General features: G+C 41.5%; 1 protein-coding gene across 6 annotated transcripts in view; it reads left to right on the top strand.

Moving 5' to 3' along the window:
* Positions 1 to 19,494, top strand: part of DYNC1I1 (dynein cytoplasmic 1 intermediate chain 1) — a gene marked incomplete at both ends in the record, with an annotated part of 245,523 nt that overhangs the window by 210,827 nt on the left and 15,202 nt on the right. For all 6 annotated transcript variants that reach the window (XM_079786742.1, XM_079786740.1, XM_079786741.1 and 3 more), the window contains 2 exons: positions 12,982 to 13,122; positions 17,301 to 17,426. In XM_079786742.1, the coding sequence (XP_079642868.1) occupies positions 12,982 to 13,122; positions 17,301 to 17,426 (267 nt within the window). The remainder of the gene's footprint in view (positions 1 to 12,981; positions 13,123 to 17,300; positions 17,427 to 19,494) is intronic.

Here is a 19,494-nt window from a genome sequence, read left to right as displayed (position 1 = left end):
AGCCTGCAGAGGGTGACAAAATTCAAGCAACATAAACTCTAAACCTCCAGCGCAGAAGACTTCTGTCTCAGGATAATAGCTCTGTCTTCAGGCAAACGTGACTGAATTGAACAGAACTGTAATTTCTGGCTCAAGTGTAGTTGGGTCCCTGGAATGGTTTGACCCGTTTGTACTGTGATCACATTGCAGTCCACGTAGATTTCCATTCTCCAGCCTCACCTGCCCCAGTCATCTCAGCAAAATAGCTGAACTATAGATAGGATTTAAAGCTAAGAGGGGATTTTTGTTTTTTAATTTCAGAGAGGAAGGGAGAGGGAGAGAGAGATAGAAACATCAATGATGAAAGAAAATCATTGATTGGCTGCCTCCTGCACGCCCCCCCCCCCCCAATGGGGATCGAGCCTATAACCCGGGCATGTGACCTGACTAAGAATCGAACTGTGACCTCCTGGTTCATAGGTCCACACTCAACGACTGAGCCATGCTGGCCGGGCCTAAGTGGAAAATTAAAAAGAGGCTCTGCAGGCTCAGAAAGGGGTGTTCTTCTATCTTCACTGCAATCCCCTTTCAGTGGGAGGCACAAGAAAGGACCAGGTGGAGCTGCCACTGTTGGTTATAGAGGGACAAGGGACGGGTTCGGGAAGGAGAGACGTGGACGCTCAGAAACAGCATTCTGCCTTGCACTCCTGGGGGCAGTTCTGGAAATGCAGAATTGTAGGGTGAATGTGCCCGTGTGGGTGTGCGTTAGAGGCCAAGAAAAGAGAGCTCCCCTCTTCTCATTTGAGAGCTGTGTTAGTCTGCTTGTCTGCCATCTGAGAGGACCACAGACTGGGTGGTTTAAACAACAGAAATTTATTTCCTTACCGTTCTGGAGGCTAGAAGTCCAAGATTAAAGTATTGGCAGGGGTGGTTTCTTCCGAGGCCTCCCTCCCTGGCTTGCAGATGGCCGCCTTCTCCCTGTGTCTTCACAGAATCCTCCCTCTGCACATGTCTGTGTCCTAACCGCTACTTCTTATAAGAACACCAGTCAGATTGATTAGGGCTCATTTATATGACCTTATTTCATCTTAATTGCCCCAGCTTCTTATATGGTCACATTCTGAGGGCCTACGCGTTAGAACTTCAACATATGAATTGTGATTCAGCTCATAACAGAGCTAAGGATGTTTTATTATCACGGTTGACCCTTGGCTATGGACACAAAAAGTTAACGATAATGAGCTTCCCATGAAGTTCTTTCAGGCACGCATACCCTCACCCGACTCCTAATGTCTGAAGGCCTCTCATCCCTCCAAAGCCGACTCCCAAGGGCAGGGGAACCCTGAAGGACCCATGGATGTGGAGGGAAAGTGGTAGGAGCAGTTGATGTGACGTGACTAATGTGAAGTGACTTCGCTGATGCTGAATCAAAGGCCCGTTTCTTCATTATTACCATGTTCGGAGTACACTTGCACACTGGCTGACGATGTCTAGTTGCTGTGTGGTGCTGACTTGGATTGAGGCTTGCTTATAGTCAATGTACCATTCTCCCTTTTCAAAATAAATAAATAAACATTTAAGAATATCCAATAGAAAAATTTCTCTCTCTCTCTCTCTCTCTCTCTCTCTCTCTCACACACACACACACACACACACACACACACACACACATTGATTGAAATTTATGCATCACAAAAAGTTTCAGGTACATATGGATGTTTTAAGTCCAAGGATAAGTTTTGTTTGTTTTTAATGAGATAACATTTGTCAGACATTTAATTCCCAACACTTTGTTCCTATAATATACAGGAAATCCTTGCTTAGATATCCTACCATCAAGTCACTATAGCCTATTTTTTTCATATCACTTTCCTCCTCCTTGCCCATGGTATACAAACATGCTCAGATTTTTTGTTGTTGTTAATCCTCATCTGAGGATATTTTTCCATTGATTTTTTTTAAAAAAAAATATTTTTATTGATTTCAGAGAGGAAGGGAGAGGGAGAGAGAGAAACATCAATGATGAGAGAGAATCATTGATTGGCTGCCTCCTGCACACCCCACACTACGGATCGAGCCCAAAACCCGGGCATGTGCCCTTGACTGGAACCGAACCCTGGACCTTTCAGTCTGCAGGCCGACGCTCTATCAACTAGTGCTTGATTTTTTTTAGAGAGAGTGGAAGGGAAGGGGAGAAACATCAATGTTGAGAGAGACACATCGATTGGTTAAAGGGGTTGTTCCTGCAACCGAGGCATGTGCCCTTGACCGAGGAATTGAACCCATAACCCTTCAGTCTGTGGGCCAACGCTCTATTCACTGAGCCTAGGGCTGCTCAGATTTTTGCTGTGACTGGGCAGCAATCATGACCTTCATCAGAGATTAGATTTAACCTTTTGCACTCGGATGTCGAGTGTGACTCGACACGGTTAGCATCGGTAGTAGGAATCGAGAAAAAGCAAGCGAGTGCAAAGGGTTAAGATAGCAGAATGAGGGGGAAGGTTCTGAACCAAAGTAGCATGCTAGAAGAACAAAAGGTAGACCAAGGAAAATGTTGAATCAGAAATCCACCAGGGAAAGCAGAGGTTCAAAGCAGAGGTTCAGCCCTGGGAGACTAAGAAAGAATCACAATCCCAAAGAATTAGAAGAAAGTTCTGGGCTCTGCTTACAGGTATCAGGCAGAAATGGGACTGGGCCCAGATGCTACCTGCTTCATCACCCACTTTCACTGCATCTTGTCTGCTTCCTGCCTGCCAGGCTTGATGCTGAATGTTTGAGGTATAAATTTACATAAGAAATGGTTCAAAAGTCAGGGAAGGTACATCAAAATGGCAAGTGGGTTTCTTAAGAAAAAAGAAGGTAGCGCTGGACACAGACACCAGTGATATTAGGATTCCCTTAGAGATTGGTGGGTGGTGGTTGGATAGGATGGCTTAAAGTGCCACAAACAGATCCTAAAATTTGGATTAGCTTGCCAAACCACTTGAAGAGCCAACATGCATCCACAATGACGACTGCCACATTTCCCCACCACCCTCCACCAATGTTCACTTCTCTCCCCAAGGCCGTCTGTGAACCCTGATGGCTAAATGCACTGGCTTCTTCTTAGTCCTCATCGTACTGTCCACCACCCATTCTTGCAGCGTGGGTTACGGTCTCTTGGTTCATCTTGGACTTCTGCATTGGCTCTCACTCCTTCTCTCTCTTGGCCCAGGTCTTTTTCTCCTTCTTCCTCACTCTCTCCTCTCCCTCAGCCCTTCTTCAGAATGAACTTGAAGCCTCTCTTTTATTCCAGACCTACATTCCCACGGCCCTCTTAACCTGAGTGTGGTCTCCAGAGACACCCATGTACTACCATGTTTAAATGACAAACCAGATCTTCCTCCCAACTCTGCTGCTGCTTCTGTTTGATTCTGGGTATTCATCACTCAGTCGTCCACGCTAGAAAAGCTGAAAACGGTCACATGAATGTTAGAAATCTCCGAATCCATTTAGTGCACAGCACGATGCCCTGCACATGTATCAATACATATTTAACCAATGAATAGCTATGGCTTCAAGAAGTCTTAACTCTGTACTCAAGGCCGTTCATAACATGTTCTCATCCCTGCCTTTCCCAAACCAAAATTATTTCCTTCCTGAGGACAAATCTTCAGAGTCCACAGGGCTGTCCCCACTGCTCACCTTTCCAGCTCCCTGGGAATTCCATGCCGATTTACGCAGCCAGGTCCTTGCATGTTTTGCTTTCCTCTCCTTGACTGGCTTCCTTACCATCTATCAAAGCCTATGCGTCTTTCAACGCGGTTCCCATCACCTGTTCTAGATAATACCTTCCTTGACCACATCAGACCATGGTAACCACCAACAGGCCACCCCTCCAAATCTCCGAATTCCTCTGGCACCTAACATCTGTACCACAGAATTTAGCACCTGGCTGCATACTTGTTCTCTTTCTTTGGTATAAACAAGACAGAAAACCGGTCTTTTTCCCAGGGATTTGCAGACATGGTAAATTCCTCCTCGAATTTTCCCCAACAATGTGTCTTTGAGGAGGAATTTATATTCTTTCTTCCTTCAGATGGTGAAATCTACTTACCTCCTTGTGATAGTTTGTGTTTTCCCTTTCCCCTTAGTTATCAGGACCTTTAGAGCTCTCCGGTACCAGATTGTAATAATCAGCTTAGCTCAGGATCCTGGTAATAGCTATCTGTCCCATCTGCCGCTGCTGTGTGTTTATCCTTCATTTTGCGCCATAAATCCTTTTGGAACAAAGTGAGAAAATAGACACCCAAGTAAACAACATTCTTCTCTTATTATTTCATAATTTTTATTTTCCTACCTGGATTGTGAGGCCCTGAGACCAGTCAGATCTTGGATTTCTACTGAATGCCTAAAGTAGAAAGCAGACGGTAGGTCCTTAATAAATAGTTGTTGATAGATTACTCTTTTGGGATACCCTAAATTAAATAGCTACTTTGTTAAAGTAGGTTAGGTTATTTTAACCGAGATGGAAATACCTCCTAAAAATAATTCTAAAAAGGGGTCTGACCACATGTATTTCTGCTGCATTTTGTTAAATGTTTAAAATATCAAAACAACAATAAAAATCAAAAGTTATTGTTTTAGCTATTACAGTAGCTAAACATAGTACTTAAAACAGGTAAGATTAACAAAATCAATAGTTTACTGCCAGTAGCACTTACCCAATAGCAGTGCACTTTTCCCCACAACCCTAAGCCCTGCTGGCTGCCTTTCTAATAAACACCACATTCAGGTAGTGTCTGACTTACTTCTTTTCTTTCCTTATCCTCAATTTTGCTCCCCTTTTTCTCCTGTTCCAACACAGAGTAGCAAATATTAAAATTGACTTTCAACAAAACTACCTGTGCCAGTCATTCAAATTCTTTTCTGTCTAACTTTTTGGGGGGAGAAGCGAGAGGGAGGAGAAAGGGGTTTCTCTTTTAAGCTCACCCAGGGAGAATAACTTTGAAAGAAACCACAAGAATGTAATCATCAAGTCACAGCCAGATTTAGCCTGTGTTCATACTTCCTGTCCTTTTACCCCCCACCCCCACCCCAACCCCAGCCTCCCCAAACATTCACCCGCCGACACCTACCTGTAGCTGTTAAATATTTATACAGGCATGTCTGAATAATCCATATAAGAACAAACACTTTTGAGACTTGAAACTCACCCAGCTGACTGGGCTTTACCACTGTGCAAGAAGTAAGGGCTTGCTGGATGCTCCCCTTTGCTCTCTTAACCAGAGCGGAAATGTTTGCCTTTTTATTTCAATGATATGCTACACGAGTTGCCTTCCCCGGCCTTCTCCTTCCAGGCAGTAATGTTTAAAGAGAGAATGAGAATAACAAGTAGCAGACCCAACTATCTACATGATTATGAGATTCAAAAAGACGTCCACCCGCCACCTCCTGATCTAACCTGAATTTTATGTCTGATGGGTGGGAGATGAAATAAAACTCATCTTTATCCCCCAGAGTAACTGTTGTTGAACCAAACCAATGTGGGTCCATCTTGGCCAGCCTCATGTGACTTTTTAACCTTGTACATTGCCCAAGGTTTGTCATTTTACTCGGTTATCTTCCCATGTCCATTTCCAATGTCCTGAATCACCTCACCTCATGGTTAACTTGTGTTTGCTTTTTGAATAGAAATTCATTTCAGTTTGGTTTGGGTGAAACAGAATAAGGTAATAAGCAAACCTGTTTAAAGCAGGAGGCATAGCAAATATATTCTACATCCAAGCAGACTATTTGAATTGAGATTCTCCGTGCCCCTCTCTCCACCATGAAAATAAATGCAAGTATCAGCTACACTGATTTTTTACATATAATGTAAAAGACATGTTGCATTGAACATCAGGAGATACAGGAGTGTAGATGCACAAAATACTGCTTTGACCCTTTGAGAATATACCCTTCTTATATAAAATCAATTGCTGATGCAAGAAGTAGAACTGAAAATTTAATTATTTCAATAATTTTACCATTTGATGTTAAACCTGTGTGAGGGACAAATCTGGGTATTTGGGCATATGACTTCTTGAAAAGAAATGATATCTGTGTAAATGTTGTACTTACAACTGTACTGACACCACCATATCAGATTTGCTCTGGGAACTGGCAGATGTTAACCTGGCCACTTAAACCTAAGTGTGAGTCAAGGTGTAATCCAGGTACCTAGGATAATTTGAAATTATAGAAGTATTTTAAAAGAATTACGTATATGTTGGTAAGCCAGATGCTAGTGGTTGACAGTTTAAGGACCAGCCTGGAAATGTTCTGCCACTTAACCTGCCCACTAATAAAGAGCAGTTGCATAGTCGGACATCAAATAAGTAACAAACAAACAAACAGAACTGCTTGAGCCTGCAAATACCACTTTCCCTGCTCATCCTTCTAACTTTCAAGTCTTCACAGCACGAATACGGCCACGCTTTTTGCTGCTTCTAGTTCTGGCCCATTATCATCCCTCAACACCTCCTAATCCTTAATACCAATGTCCAGCCTGACTGTTATCTAGATATCGGATGCTTCTTTCTCTAACTAATATCATGTTGGACATGAAACCACTGAGCCGTAGTCGAAGGAACTGGGGAGCAGCCACAGAAGAGGGGCTCTTTTGAACTTGCTGGTTGCCTGCTACAGCCACATGGTCTTTCAGAGAGAGAGAGAGAGAGAGAGAGAGAGAGAGAGAGAGAGAGAGAGAGAGAATGAGAGAGAGAATCCACCCAGTTGCACGAATGAGCCAGCTGTACAGTGACCCTCTCTGCCCTGCCTCGACTCAACTAAGCCAGAAGGCAGAACACACCAAAGGAGCAAACGGCAGCTCAGGACAGCACCCTGCTCGCTCCGTGTTTTCACAGTGTTTCGTACAGAGCTGTGCAACTAAAACGCTCCTTATAAAGAAGAACCTTTAGGTGGAGCTGATATTCATAAAAATCATGCCAGTGTCGGGAAATACTCCTTTTATGAATTAGGCAAAGCTTGTAGTTTTTTCCATGGCTTTAAACAACCAAATACCAGTCAAAACCTGTGAATATGTATACATTCTTTTATATGGATAATTATCTTCTTTATTGGTGGCGCCTCCTGGATTAGGAGGATTCTCCCATGCAAATAAGCAGTAGAGGAAGGTGGTGCAACAAAGAGCACCTTTCATGTGGCTTCGGGTCTTACTTAGCAAAACTTCCACGTTTCTAGAGAGGCAAATGTTCAATTCCTGGGTTGCTGTAACCTTCTTTCTAATTATTTTAAATTAACTAATTCCAGTTAAAATCCTGATACATTCTTGGTTAATGCACACGAACAAACAGACCTGCCATACCTATTCTGTTCACCCAAAGGGTATATGCCTAATTTTGAATTTCTGACCATGATAGAAACAGATAAAGATAGCATCATTGAGGCATCACGAGTATTGTTCTCATAGTAGCCACAGAAATTAAGATGAGTACAGAGTGCTTTGTGCTTTTTAAAAGGATCCCCAGCTAAGCTGCAAATAATGTTTTCCAGCGATTGTACCCGATTTGCAACACCTCTTTTGGGCCAAGAGAAGCGGTGTTTTGGTTTGGTTTGTGAGTTTGGTCTGTTTGTTTCTTTACGCACTTTCTTTTTCTGGTAGAGGCATCCATTTTGTGTGAGCCTGAAGTTTTGGGGTCCGTTGGTGGTTTCTTAAAAGCGATCTTGTGGTCTCACATTTTCATGTTTCCTGGAAGAACTGGCTGGCCATGTATTTTAATTACTTCACAGGAACCCACATGATCATTTTTGAAGGACATTTTCTTATTACTCATTGTTTAGTATTTTGGTCATCATTTTCCCCCAACAGGATACAGTCTTCTAGGTAAGATTCTATTGGTTTTCCTTTTATTTCAGAACGAAAACACAGAAATCCCATTAGTTCTCAGCCCGAATCCCACTTACCCTTTGCCCCACCTCCCCTCCACTCCAAAAGAAAATTTCAAGGATCGTGTAAATGTTTCTACTAAGTCAGCTTTGAACGCTAATCGTTTAGAGGCAAATGCAACCTCAGCAACCACAGTCTTTAAAGGCGTTAGGCGTTTTAACACAACTCTTTCTATTCACCATCCTTCACAATACGGAAGCCTATTGGGTGCTGAGAGGTACCTGATAAGAGGAAAACAAAACATACAGAGGAAAAGAAAACAAGCATATTTTCTAGATGTGACTTTAGTACATTTCTGACATCAGGAACAGAAACTCATCTCTCATGAAATCATTCTATAGTTAACTGATTGGGAAAATAGGCAGCCCTCTTCATTGTCAGAAGGATACTTATAAAATCAAGGCTCGAATCGAGAGGTAAGTCTTTATTGCAAAACGTTGATGGATGTGGTAAAGTTTCATTTTAGAACAGAATTCACGACCTGCCTTTCTTATGTAAATTTAATATTATTTATTCTTTCGCAGTTGGTCAACTAGGAGGCCTATCACTTTCATAATTTAAAAAAAAAATGTACTAAAAACCACCCTGGTACACTTTATATTTACATTTTGATGAAATACTAAGTGAAAAAGGCACTGTGATGTGAATTCCACAGAACATCCAGGGAGATGGCTGTTACTATAACACAAAGCTTGGGATAGCTCTGTAGAAAGCTTTCACATACTTAATTCCATGTGGTCCCTACGGCACAACAGAGTCATGGAAGCACCTGCCATCTCACAGGTGAAAACACTAAGATCCAAGGATAAGTTCAATGTCCCAAGGTCTGTAGTTTTTCCACTTTCTCCTCTTGCCTTTCTTGCGCCATGCTCCCTTTGTTATCCCCATCTTTCAGATAATTTCATTGTAGTTCCCCACCCAACGTTGGAGAGACATTTACTGAACTGGAACCCAAATCTTTGCCTCCTAGCATCGTTTCATTCTACTCTCATGTGTGGTCTACCCGTAATCTCAGCTAGCTAAAGGGCCATTTCCATCCCGTTTCCTAGTTTTCAGGAGAAAAAGATACCTGCTGCTGTCACAAGGTGCTAAGGATGTCTGGAATTCTGTGGGTAACATCTTCAGGATTATTAATAACTGATTTAGGAGATGAAATAGACATTCTGATCGTGGATCTTCTTTGAAACTCTTTCTACAAGTTACATCGTGTGTGTTTAGTGCATACTGCTTGTACTGACAAGGATAGCAAAGAGGGAAGGGAGCAGACCTGTGTGTGTTTGGGTGAAGACTGAAGACCACCGCCGTGTTTTGTACAGGACCCCATGGTTCCAGCAAAGAGAGGGTGTGCTGAACAGCAGGAAAAACCAGCCCGTCAAACCCAACTCCACCACTCACAACCTCCGTGGCCTTGGGAAAGTTACTAACGTTCCTGAACTATAATTTTCTTTTCTGTAAATACCGTCTACCTTACAGAGATTTTATGCGGATTAAATTAGACAATGTGTGTATAGAGCCGGGCACACAGCAAACACCCGACAATTTACCTTCCCTGCCCTTCGTGTCTGTCTGGGAAGTTCCTGGGCGCTGCTTCTCCATTCTGTTTGCGAGTTGGGGCATTACAATCAAGTTGAGCTGTGTCTGGGTAGTTTAGCATTTTCGGCCCGGTCCTGAAAACTTGTCTAAAACTACGGTGTCGCGGCTCTGTTCCACTGGCATGTGTCACACGTGGAGTAGGTTGCATAACAGTGCTGTTCTCCTTTTCTTTCTTCTTTAACAGGTCACTGATACTAAACACGGCATTAGAACAAGAGACACAGGGTTGTTGTTTTTCACCAGTGAAATTTGATTGTTTTGAAAAACTCTTTCTACAGTAACATGCGGTGGAATAATATTTAGTTTACTGAATGGCCTTGAGTATTTTGCAGAGTAAATATTTAAAGTCGCCAAGCTTCTGTGGCTTTAATAGATACAAATGGCATTACAGGATCCTCCTCAAAATCATGGGTCAGATTTGCCCCCCGCATTCTCCACCTTTTCAAAACTTGGGGCATTCTCAAGTCAGTGAGGATGCAAATAGCAAGTAACACGGACTTTGTGGCTCCAGACATGCATGTGTCAGAATTCAAAACCAGAGTATTTCCACCCCGATGCTTTGGATATATTTTATGAAAATGTTAATATGTCATGATATATGTGTTTCCCCTAAAATGTTTTATATCAAGCATTTGAGACAGATTTTTAATTGGGTTTTCAGATTATCCTTTGGGCCCCAAATAAAATAGAATTAAAAAATTCCTTTATTGAAAGAAGTACAATTAATATTAAAAATATCACTGCTTACTATTGTACGAGTGGCATTTGCCTACGCCTATAGCATATGCCATGCTACATTTGGAAAGCAATGGTGGGTAGATGTCAGTCCATGGTATGCTGATAATGGATATGATCCTGACCAAGACTTTCCCAGCCAGTGAAGGTTAAAACAAAGCCTTTGAAAATATAAGCCCTTCTTCCTTTCCCCAAGCATGCACATACTATGGCCTAGATTTACTTGCACAGTGACTTTTAAATGGAAGGTTCAGTCTTGGGAGTGAGGGGTGTTAAGGAAGTTGGGGGGAAAAAAGCTAGAGAATAATAATAGCATTTCAAGGCAATGCTATTAAACATGAGAAGATTGGGTTTTGGTAACATGAATAATAACAGTTATTTCCAGATGTTTAAACAGTGAAGTCTCCAGAATAGATGATAATCTCAACTAAGTTTCTCAGAGAAGAAGTCAGTAAAAGGAAAAAAGGAAACAGTACTAGAGATGAACAGGCTCCTTAGAAAAGGGTCCTCTAAAGCTGGATGGTCTTCTGATCCAAACAAGGATGGACCGTAGGTGTGTTATGTGCTTATTGTATGTCTGCATGTGTATATCTGTGTCTAGGCCTCTGTATCATCAGTTATACTACCAGCTGGGTTATTGAGAGAAAATACTGAGAATCAACTCTTTTAGGCATGTGTAAGTCTCTTCTACCCTTTAACTTTAAGAAGAACGTGCTACTCACGTTCTTTAACAAATCTTAACTGTCTTGCTGTAAAATCAACAGTTTGGGCAAGAATAATTTCTACGAGAGTGAGAATTTAATATTCACAAGTGGTCGGTGAAAACCCAGCTACTCCACACTGCCTTTTTTTCTGCATTAATAAGGAAAAATGATACAACCACGCTATATTGCATCCTTGGATAGACGGATTTTCGGGAGAAAGTAGTTTGAATCAGCTAGTGCAAACAGTGAGAGGAAGAAAGAAGCTACATAAATAGCAAAGAGGCAATTTTAGCTCCAAATCCATGTGCAGACATGCATATAATAAAAATGTTGGCATAGAAGAGTTAAAGCAAATTAAGATACAAAACTCTAAGGCTAATGTCCTTTCTATTCTTCTTGAGCTCTCAATGTCATGTATATATATTTTTTCAACTTACACCCCCCTTAGATACTTTTTGAATTAAAAATAAGACGTTTCTCACACATACACTACCAACACATGCACACATACAATGGGCCATCTAAACTCTCCTGTACTGCTTTAATAGTATTACAATTGTGTCCACTTCTAAGCAACGCCAAAGTCATTTAATTCAAGGAAAGAAATCACTTATCGTTAGTACCTTAACAAATGTTGCCTTAAGTTTAGGTTATGGACCTGTTACTGTCTTCTCACTAATGTTGTTCACTTTGATGTCACTGCATGCATTTTTGTGCATTTTACATTCACTATCAGTACACTTTGGGAGTTGGAAATAATAGTCCTCGTCCAAGCTGCTTCCCTACAGATACATTCTTTGAAGATTCTATGCAGATTGTTCATATTGTATGTTATTAAATTTGATTTGGTCTTTTTACTCTGGCCTGTACAGGCATTCAGTGGGACCCAAGAGTACAGACAGCTGACTGGATAAAGAAGACACGGGGTGGGGGGGAACTTCCATTGTTTAGATTTCTGTCAGAGGATATAAGAATACTTAATTTCTTTTTATCTCTAGGGCTTTCATTATCATTTAAATTTCATTTTACATTAATTGATCAGGGATTAGTAAAGCCATTATGCAGAAATTAGAATAAGACAAGCCAGATGGAATGAATAATTCATGAAGTCCAATTACGTTTTATTTCTGGTGTACTTTCAAACTTGCCTCTGACTTCTGTGCTATTTTGATGTGACAATATTCGCTGGAAATCAAGAGTGCCATTTTAATTTATTGTATCCCTCCAGAGAGTGCAAGCATTTGTATGCAGTGGGGGGGGGGGTGTACAAATGCATTTCCCCAAGAAAACACCAATTTCAGGGCTCTTGGAAATAAATACTGGGGGGTTTAGAAAATGTGGTTCATCTTTGAAGATTCAGGGTAGTAAATTGAGCCACGCCAGTTCACCTGGCTTGGGTGCACTGCCTGACCCTAGGTAGAGAGACTAAGGTCTGAGAACCGCGAGATTTTTCACTTCCCAGAAGAACTACAAAAAAACCTTTAAAATATGTGTTCCCGCTCCCCCGCCGCAAAGGAACCATTCAAGTATGGATTTGGTCCTCAGTTGGGACTGGAGGCAGACTTGCAACTACAAACAATGACCACGTGGTGGCAGGCGTTGCCTTCGGTGGACAGGGTTCGGGGCCACCGGGACGGCCGGGGATTTGCTGAGCATCACCAGCGGGTAGGATCCCGGCAGGAGGACCACGACTGGGTTCGGGCTCCGAGCGGCTGGCAAAACGTAGCCCGGCCGGCGGAATCCCGAGCTAAAGGGCAGTCCCGTGTCCACCTGCCTGGAATGTCTCTGCCGATGGAGCCTGAAACCGCCCTCCCCCCCCCCGCCCCCGGCCCCTTAAGAGCAACCCCCCTCCGCCCCGGCATTTATTTATGCCACTGGACAGTCCCAGTCACATTAAAGCCGCGGTTCACCTTCTCGAGGACTTTCATCTCGGGAAGTTTTATGACACTTGGTGAATGTGCAAAGTTTTTAATTAGGCTCGCTAGACAGCCCGAGGCAGCAGCAGCGCCACGAAGTCTTCACGGTCTCTCTGCTTTACAGCACAACAAGCCGCTCTACTCCTTTGAAGACAACGCCGACTATGTGTACGACGTCATGTGGTCCCCCGTGCACCCCGCGCTCTTTGCCTGCGTGGACGGGATGGGGCGCCTGGACCTCTGGAACCTCAACAACGACACCGAGGTGAGCGGCGGCGCAGGCGCCGGGCCGGGAGGTGGGGAGGGGGGCGCAGTCAGCCTCTCTCCATCCCCCCCCCGCCCCCCCAACTCTCTCTGCATAAAAAACCGGCCTTTTTTGGACAGACCCTCCTATTGCAGCTGGGCTGCCGGCCCCCGGTTCTGGACAGCCCTGAAGGGAATTGGCAGATGCATTGCCAAAAATCATTTAATCTCACTTCGTCCCTAAACCGTGGCAGATGCTGCACAATTGACGACCCCTTTTTTTTTTTTGCAAAGAGCAAAACGATACTTGCTCACGCTTTGCCCCTAAGGGGGAGGAACACACAGGCATCTTTCAGAGCGGGGCTGAAATAACTCTATTGGCAAATATTTGGAAAAGTAAGATTTGTGGGCGCTGACTGTTTGTTTGTTTGTTTGTTTGTTTATGGGACACTGATCTTAGATTGGGCTTTTAAAACGGCGATTCGATAGTTTTCACTATTTGTCCAATTCCTATTGGGAATCCACAAGAGATGATTTTGTTGGCTGTTTGAGCTCAGATCCAGATCCAGCCTCCATTTAATTTTTACAAGGTAAACAACCCTTGTCTAAGCTGTTCACCTCACAGGCAGACTTTCCACAATAGTTTCTAACTCTGAACGTGCATGCGAAACCCAGTGTGTTTTAGAAATTGCAGTTTTAACACGTCGCATGTAGAATACTTCACAAGTGAAAAATAGCCATTTTCAGAAAACACAATTGACACTAAGGAAACATTCTTTTTAAAACTTAAACTACATATATATGTTTTTAAAATTATGCTATGTGACTTTTTTCCCCCTTTTTTCTACTCAAAATTATTGATGTGCTCATTTGGTTATGTGGGTTTTTTTTAAAAATATATATGAATATGAAATGTCTTTCAATTTAATAAAATAAAGTGGTCTCCATCATTTCCCGGTCTCTGATTCAGGGCAGCTCTCCATAAATAAGAATGGACAGGTAAGAGGAACAAGTGTTGCAAACTATATGTCAAGTGGAGAACTAGAGAGAGCTCTTTTGAAGTGTTTTGAGCAGGAAACAGCTCAGCCTTTTTAATTAGGAAGCCTAGAGCTGGAGGATATGAGGAGGAGTAGACTCCCCTGCGTTTTTTGTGGGAGGGGGCAGGGAGCTATCCTTCAGGTGTTATTATTGAGCCATGGTATCTTGCAAGATTATATACCAACCTATAACCAATGCCCAACTGTTACCTTTTTAAAATATTTCCATTGAAGTCTATTTTTCCTTTTGGCCATAAGAACTATGCATGTGACAAGCATAGGGGTTATGGCATAAAGCATCTTTGAAAATACTCTAAAGGCCTGAGTACATACAATGCCCATCGTTTGGGATTTGGAAATGTTATAACATTACTGCTTTTAATAGAAAGATGTTATTACTCCACATGTGAACAGTTTCCCAAAGTTTTTCATCTCACGTTGCCTCCGTCTGCTAAAATAAACTCATTCACTTAAAGCAACCAAAAAACACAGGTTTTCCAGATTGACTGAGGAGACCCCCAGGTATCAGAAACCAGACTTAGTAGAGGTGACATTTAGGTAAAACCCAACTACAATTCAATGGGAGTGAGTGTTCTCTAAACTCCTTAATAATTCTTATTTGACTGATTTATTTTTAATCAGATTTTTTAGGTAAAATGAAATGAACGTCTCAACATTGCCAGAAGTCATTTTCCCCCCTTCTTTTTCTCTAGGTATCAAAAGACAACCACATAAAAGTGTTATAGCTAAATATTTCAAAAAATCATTACTGGGCATGCGAACCATTTAGTTTTGTGGTAACCGTAATTCTGCTTTCACAGTAATAGTCGATATATAGAGTCTGATTCAAATCCAGTAATGAACTAAACGCTTTTTTGAAAACCCTCAAATTGGTTTTGCCTTCTATCAAGTTGAACGAGATTTTTCAAATATTTGTGAGATTAGGAATTAGATTTGTGTTTTTTTTTAAAAAAAGAACCTGAAATCCCAGTGTTTTGCTGTTATTCAAAGTACTGTGCTTTTAAACCAAGTTGTCCCAACTGCCCCTATGCAAGGATAGTTTATATTCACCTACCTCTGCACAATGTAGTAATTGATGCTGTATAGGTCCTGTCTTTGCAAATAGTTTAGTTTTGTGGTAACCGTAATTATTGAGCCTCAAAAAATGTGAAAGTATTTATGAAACTGAAATACAAGAGTAAGAAAGACAGAGGCAATATAAGAATTATTTTCATTATAGGTTCACCAACTTTTGAAAGGCCATTACCGGTCAGGCTAATAAAATATATTTAGTCATTTCCTTCATGCATTCGATAATTTATCAGCATGTATTATAGGGTGTGATAGCCATTTTTTACCACTTATAGTATCTATGAAAAGAAGGTATGTTAAATGGTTAGAATATTAACTGATTCACTTTGCTATATTACTTAATTCCACATAAATATAAAATTAGTTAAAATATATTAGGCATAATTTAAAATGTATCAAAAAACAGTTTTTTCAGAGTGGTTCATTTTTTATCAAACTCATATTAAGATTAAACATTTTTATTCCATTTTTGAAAATGTTGATTTTTTTAAAAATCTGATATTGAATAGAATTAGGTAAAGTATCATCCTGTTTGATTTCTCTACATTATGGAGTTAAGAATTAATTCTGAAATTTCTGGCTGGATCTCTGATTTGTCTTCTGAGTAGCACACTAATAATAAAATGTATTGACAGAATTACAGCCCATCTAAATTCACATTGTTTTGGCCTTTGAAAGGTTTGGTTACAAATTCAGGCTCCAGCTTGCACAGCAGGTACCTTTATTGTAGAAATTGTGTATTTTAAGAAAAAAAAATGAGCTGGGGACTTTTGTTTACATTTTTGCTCATAATTGACATGCAGTGATTTAAACGGGTGAAAGAATTTTTATTGATTTCAAGATTAAGTTTAAACATAGATTCTTACATATGATGGAGTTTTTATTGCTCTTTTAAAGATAGGTATTGGGTCAATAATCACATATAAACAGATGGTTCCAATTCCTGGAATCACAGAGAGCCAGGAGCGCCAAGGCACAGTGCACGTCGTGTTTCCCTCCGACCCGACGTGTGTATTAGACGCAGGTCTGAGGCAGTGGTGAGATGAGCTCGGTGGCCCTCTTTTTCACTATTTAAATTTTTGTCTTAGCATTTACCTTTTTGATTTTTCAATGGCCCGTTGTCATTTCTTATTCAACATTCTTGTAGAAGGTTCTCTTGGCATCTGCTCTGTATGTGAATAAACCTTCAACCTTAAAGACAGGAGTTTACACAACTGATGATGGACAAGGGGCAGGCCCGTGGAAATTATTTTTTCAAATGCTAAGGTTCCTGTAACAAGTACTTCAGTTACATCGGCACGCTCGGTCCCCTTTAATAGTTGTTGTTGTTTCAATTATCAACGTGGTGGGATCTCAGGTGTGCATTAGAGGAGCTGTAAGACCTTTTCTACCAGTAGGTGCTGCCCCCCATTCGATCAGGTTGTCACCCTGGGCCCATGTCCAAAGGTATGAGCACTTCCTACATCCCGGGGCTGCCAGGAGGAGGGAAAACAGAAAGGCGGTGGGGGGGGGGGGGGAAGATAAAGAAAAAAAGAGAGGAGAATTTGAGGTTTTGAAGTTTTTCACCTGCTTACTTTTTCTTCTTCTGATCATCCCCTCCCTGATGAGGTTTTACGGGATCAGTACATATTTTTCCCCTAGAGACTTATAGTACTATGACTTCTATTCCACCAAACAACACCCTCCCTCATGCCTTTTAGAGTATTCTTAATCCTGGTAAATCCTGAAATCTCTCTCCATTCATCCATAAATCAGGACCTGGTAGTGAAGTAGCACATGGAGCTGTTGTGTTGGTTTGGACGTTGGATGTACCCCCTGCATAATCTGAAGACATATTTATGTCACTCACTGCCCATTGATTGTGGGAAAAGACTCTCCCTCTTTTCGTTTTTCATTAAAGCGTCTCCCCTGTACCCCTTCGTACAGTGGAACATCTGATGTAAGAACAATGAACCCTTTTACTTCTGCGGGGACGTATATTACTTCATGCCCATGAAGGCAGTGGTGACTCATCCAGTTAAACGTATATTTAAATTCATACTCAGAGATTCTTTCCTAACCTCTTTGGCAGGTTCCAACAGCGAGTGTGGCCATTGAGGGGGCGTCTGCCCTAAACCGTGTTCGTTGGGCTCAAGCTGGCAAAGAAGTTGCCGTCGGGGATTCCGAAGGCCGTATTTGGATCTACGATGTTGGAGAGGTACAGATACATATTTATTATTTTTTTACTTCTATATCTCGTTTAAAGACCTAGTGAAATTATTAACAAGACCTTGTGGACCACAAGAGCCCTCTTGAGTGCGTTTGCCAATTTCCATTGACTTCAGTGGGAGTTGGGCGAGACTTCCTTGGAGCCTAATTTGGCCTCCTCTCTCCGCATGCAGGACACATAGGGAATGACCCAGGTTCCCTGCAGAGCACCGCAGGATTCCCAGCTGCCCTGGGGCCCAGCATGCACTTCCCACCAACTTCATGACAATGCAAGTTTGCCAAATTCATCATGCTGCTGTTGAATCTGGACTTGGTTGTTTATTTCAAAAAGTCAAGTTTTAGTTGATGTGTTTCGTTAAAACGAAAACCATTACTCTTTAATTAAAAGGCTGAGGTGAATCAGAACTGTGTACCGTTTTTATGGTATTCAAAGTTATTATATGAAAGATAGACCTCTCTGGCATCTCTATTTTTTTTTTAATATACTTTTATTGATTTCAGAGAGGAAGGGAGAGGGAGAGAGAGAGATGGAAGCCTCAATGATGAGAGAAAATCACAGATCGGCTGCCTCCTGCATTCCCCCCTCCCCACACACTGGGGATCGAGCCCGCAACCTGGGCATGTGCCCTTGACTGGAATCGAACCTGGGACCCTTCAGTCCACAGGATGACACTCTTTCCACTGAGCCAAACCAGCCTAAGGGTCTGGTATGTCTTGTTACGTGTTACAGGGTGGGGCAAAAGTAGGTTTAAAATTGTGAGTACGCAAAACATGGAATTTATTCTTGTATTATTATTATTAATTGTTGTATTATTTTCCATAGGAACAACTGTAAACCTACTTTTGTCATCCCTGTATGTTAAGTATTATTGAAGATCATGGTACATAAAAAAAACTACATTTTTTATTTCCATAAAATCTCCTTGGAGCGTTAGACTATATTTAATATCACATTATCAATCAGTTGTACTGAAGCATATCTGTTTATTTTTATTCTAGAAGAAAGTGTTGACAAAAACCTTCATTTCTGATGAGGTTAAAGAATGTTTTCGTTAAAGACAGAAAATATTGAACTTTCAAGCAAAACAAAATACGAGTGTTGCATGATGCTATTTTGGCATACTATGAATCTAACATTTGCATCCCAGGGCGGGATACACCACATCTGTATGCATACACGTGTTAACCTGGGAAGTGCCCGGTGATGCCTGGTAGATGATGGGCTTAGCTGATCACACTGAGAAGGGTTCTGCATGGCTTCATCAATCAGCATCCTGTCACTTGGGCAATCCTGCATGGTTCTGCAGTGCAACTGTTGATGATATATCACATACTGCTATATGGTAGAGTTGGTTGTGTTGAAACAAATTAAATGGGGTTGTTTTGGGGAATTTTTAAAAATTCACCCAAAGACAGACATGGGATGACTTTAGAAATAGGAGTTTTCTATTTGGGAGGTACAACTACATAAAAGACCTGGAAGGATCTCTCGGTTTTACTGCATGTTTTCTGTTTCATTAGACACCCCCCTAATTGCTCCTGATGCCACAAGCTGAGTCATTCCAGCAGCACCAAAGACTCTTAATATATATCCCCCGTGTCGGAGATGCACGTGGTCTGGTGAGCACTGACACAGTTTGGAGTCTTTGGGAGAGCGAATACCCTCTGAATCGAAAATATTGCCGATAGCTTTCCAGCAATATTTTCTTCAACGGGTATTCTTTACATTCAGTGCATCTTTTGATTGGTCATCATTACAATAAATTAAGCAACAACAAAACCAAGAACTCTTCATTGGTTCCTTACTAAAAAATGTAAAAGCTAGCATAGAAGGAAAATATAAAGAAACAAGCAAGGTTTCTTTTTTTCTCTCCATCTCTCTGTCTTTCTTTCCTTTATTTATAACAAATGTAAGTGTGGGAGAGAAAGATGATGTGGAGATATGCTCAGAGATGCAGTGGAAGGAAATAGGTGAACTTAAAAAAAAAACAAAAAACACCTTTCTCCACCTCCCTTGCTTATACATAATGTCCCTTAATTCTTGTAAGTTTATATGC

This window comes from Cnephaeus nilssonii, assembly GCF_951640355.1.
Source record: "Cnephaeus nilssonii genome assembly, chromosome: 12".
In the NCBI taxonomy this organism is placed as follows: Eukaryota; Metazoa; Chordata; class Mammalia; order Chiroptera; family Vespertilionidae; genus Cnephaeus; species Cnephaeus nilssonii.
Note: the sequence above shows the minus strand (reverse complement) of the source record. Positions and strands in the feature narration are given on the sequence as shown.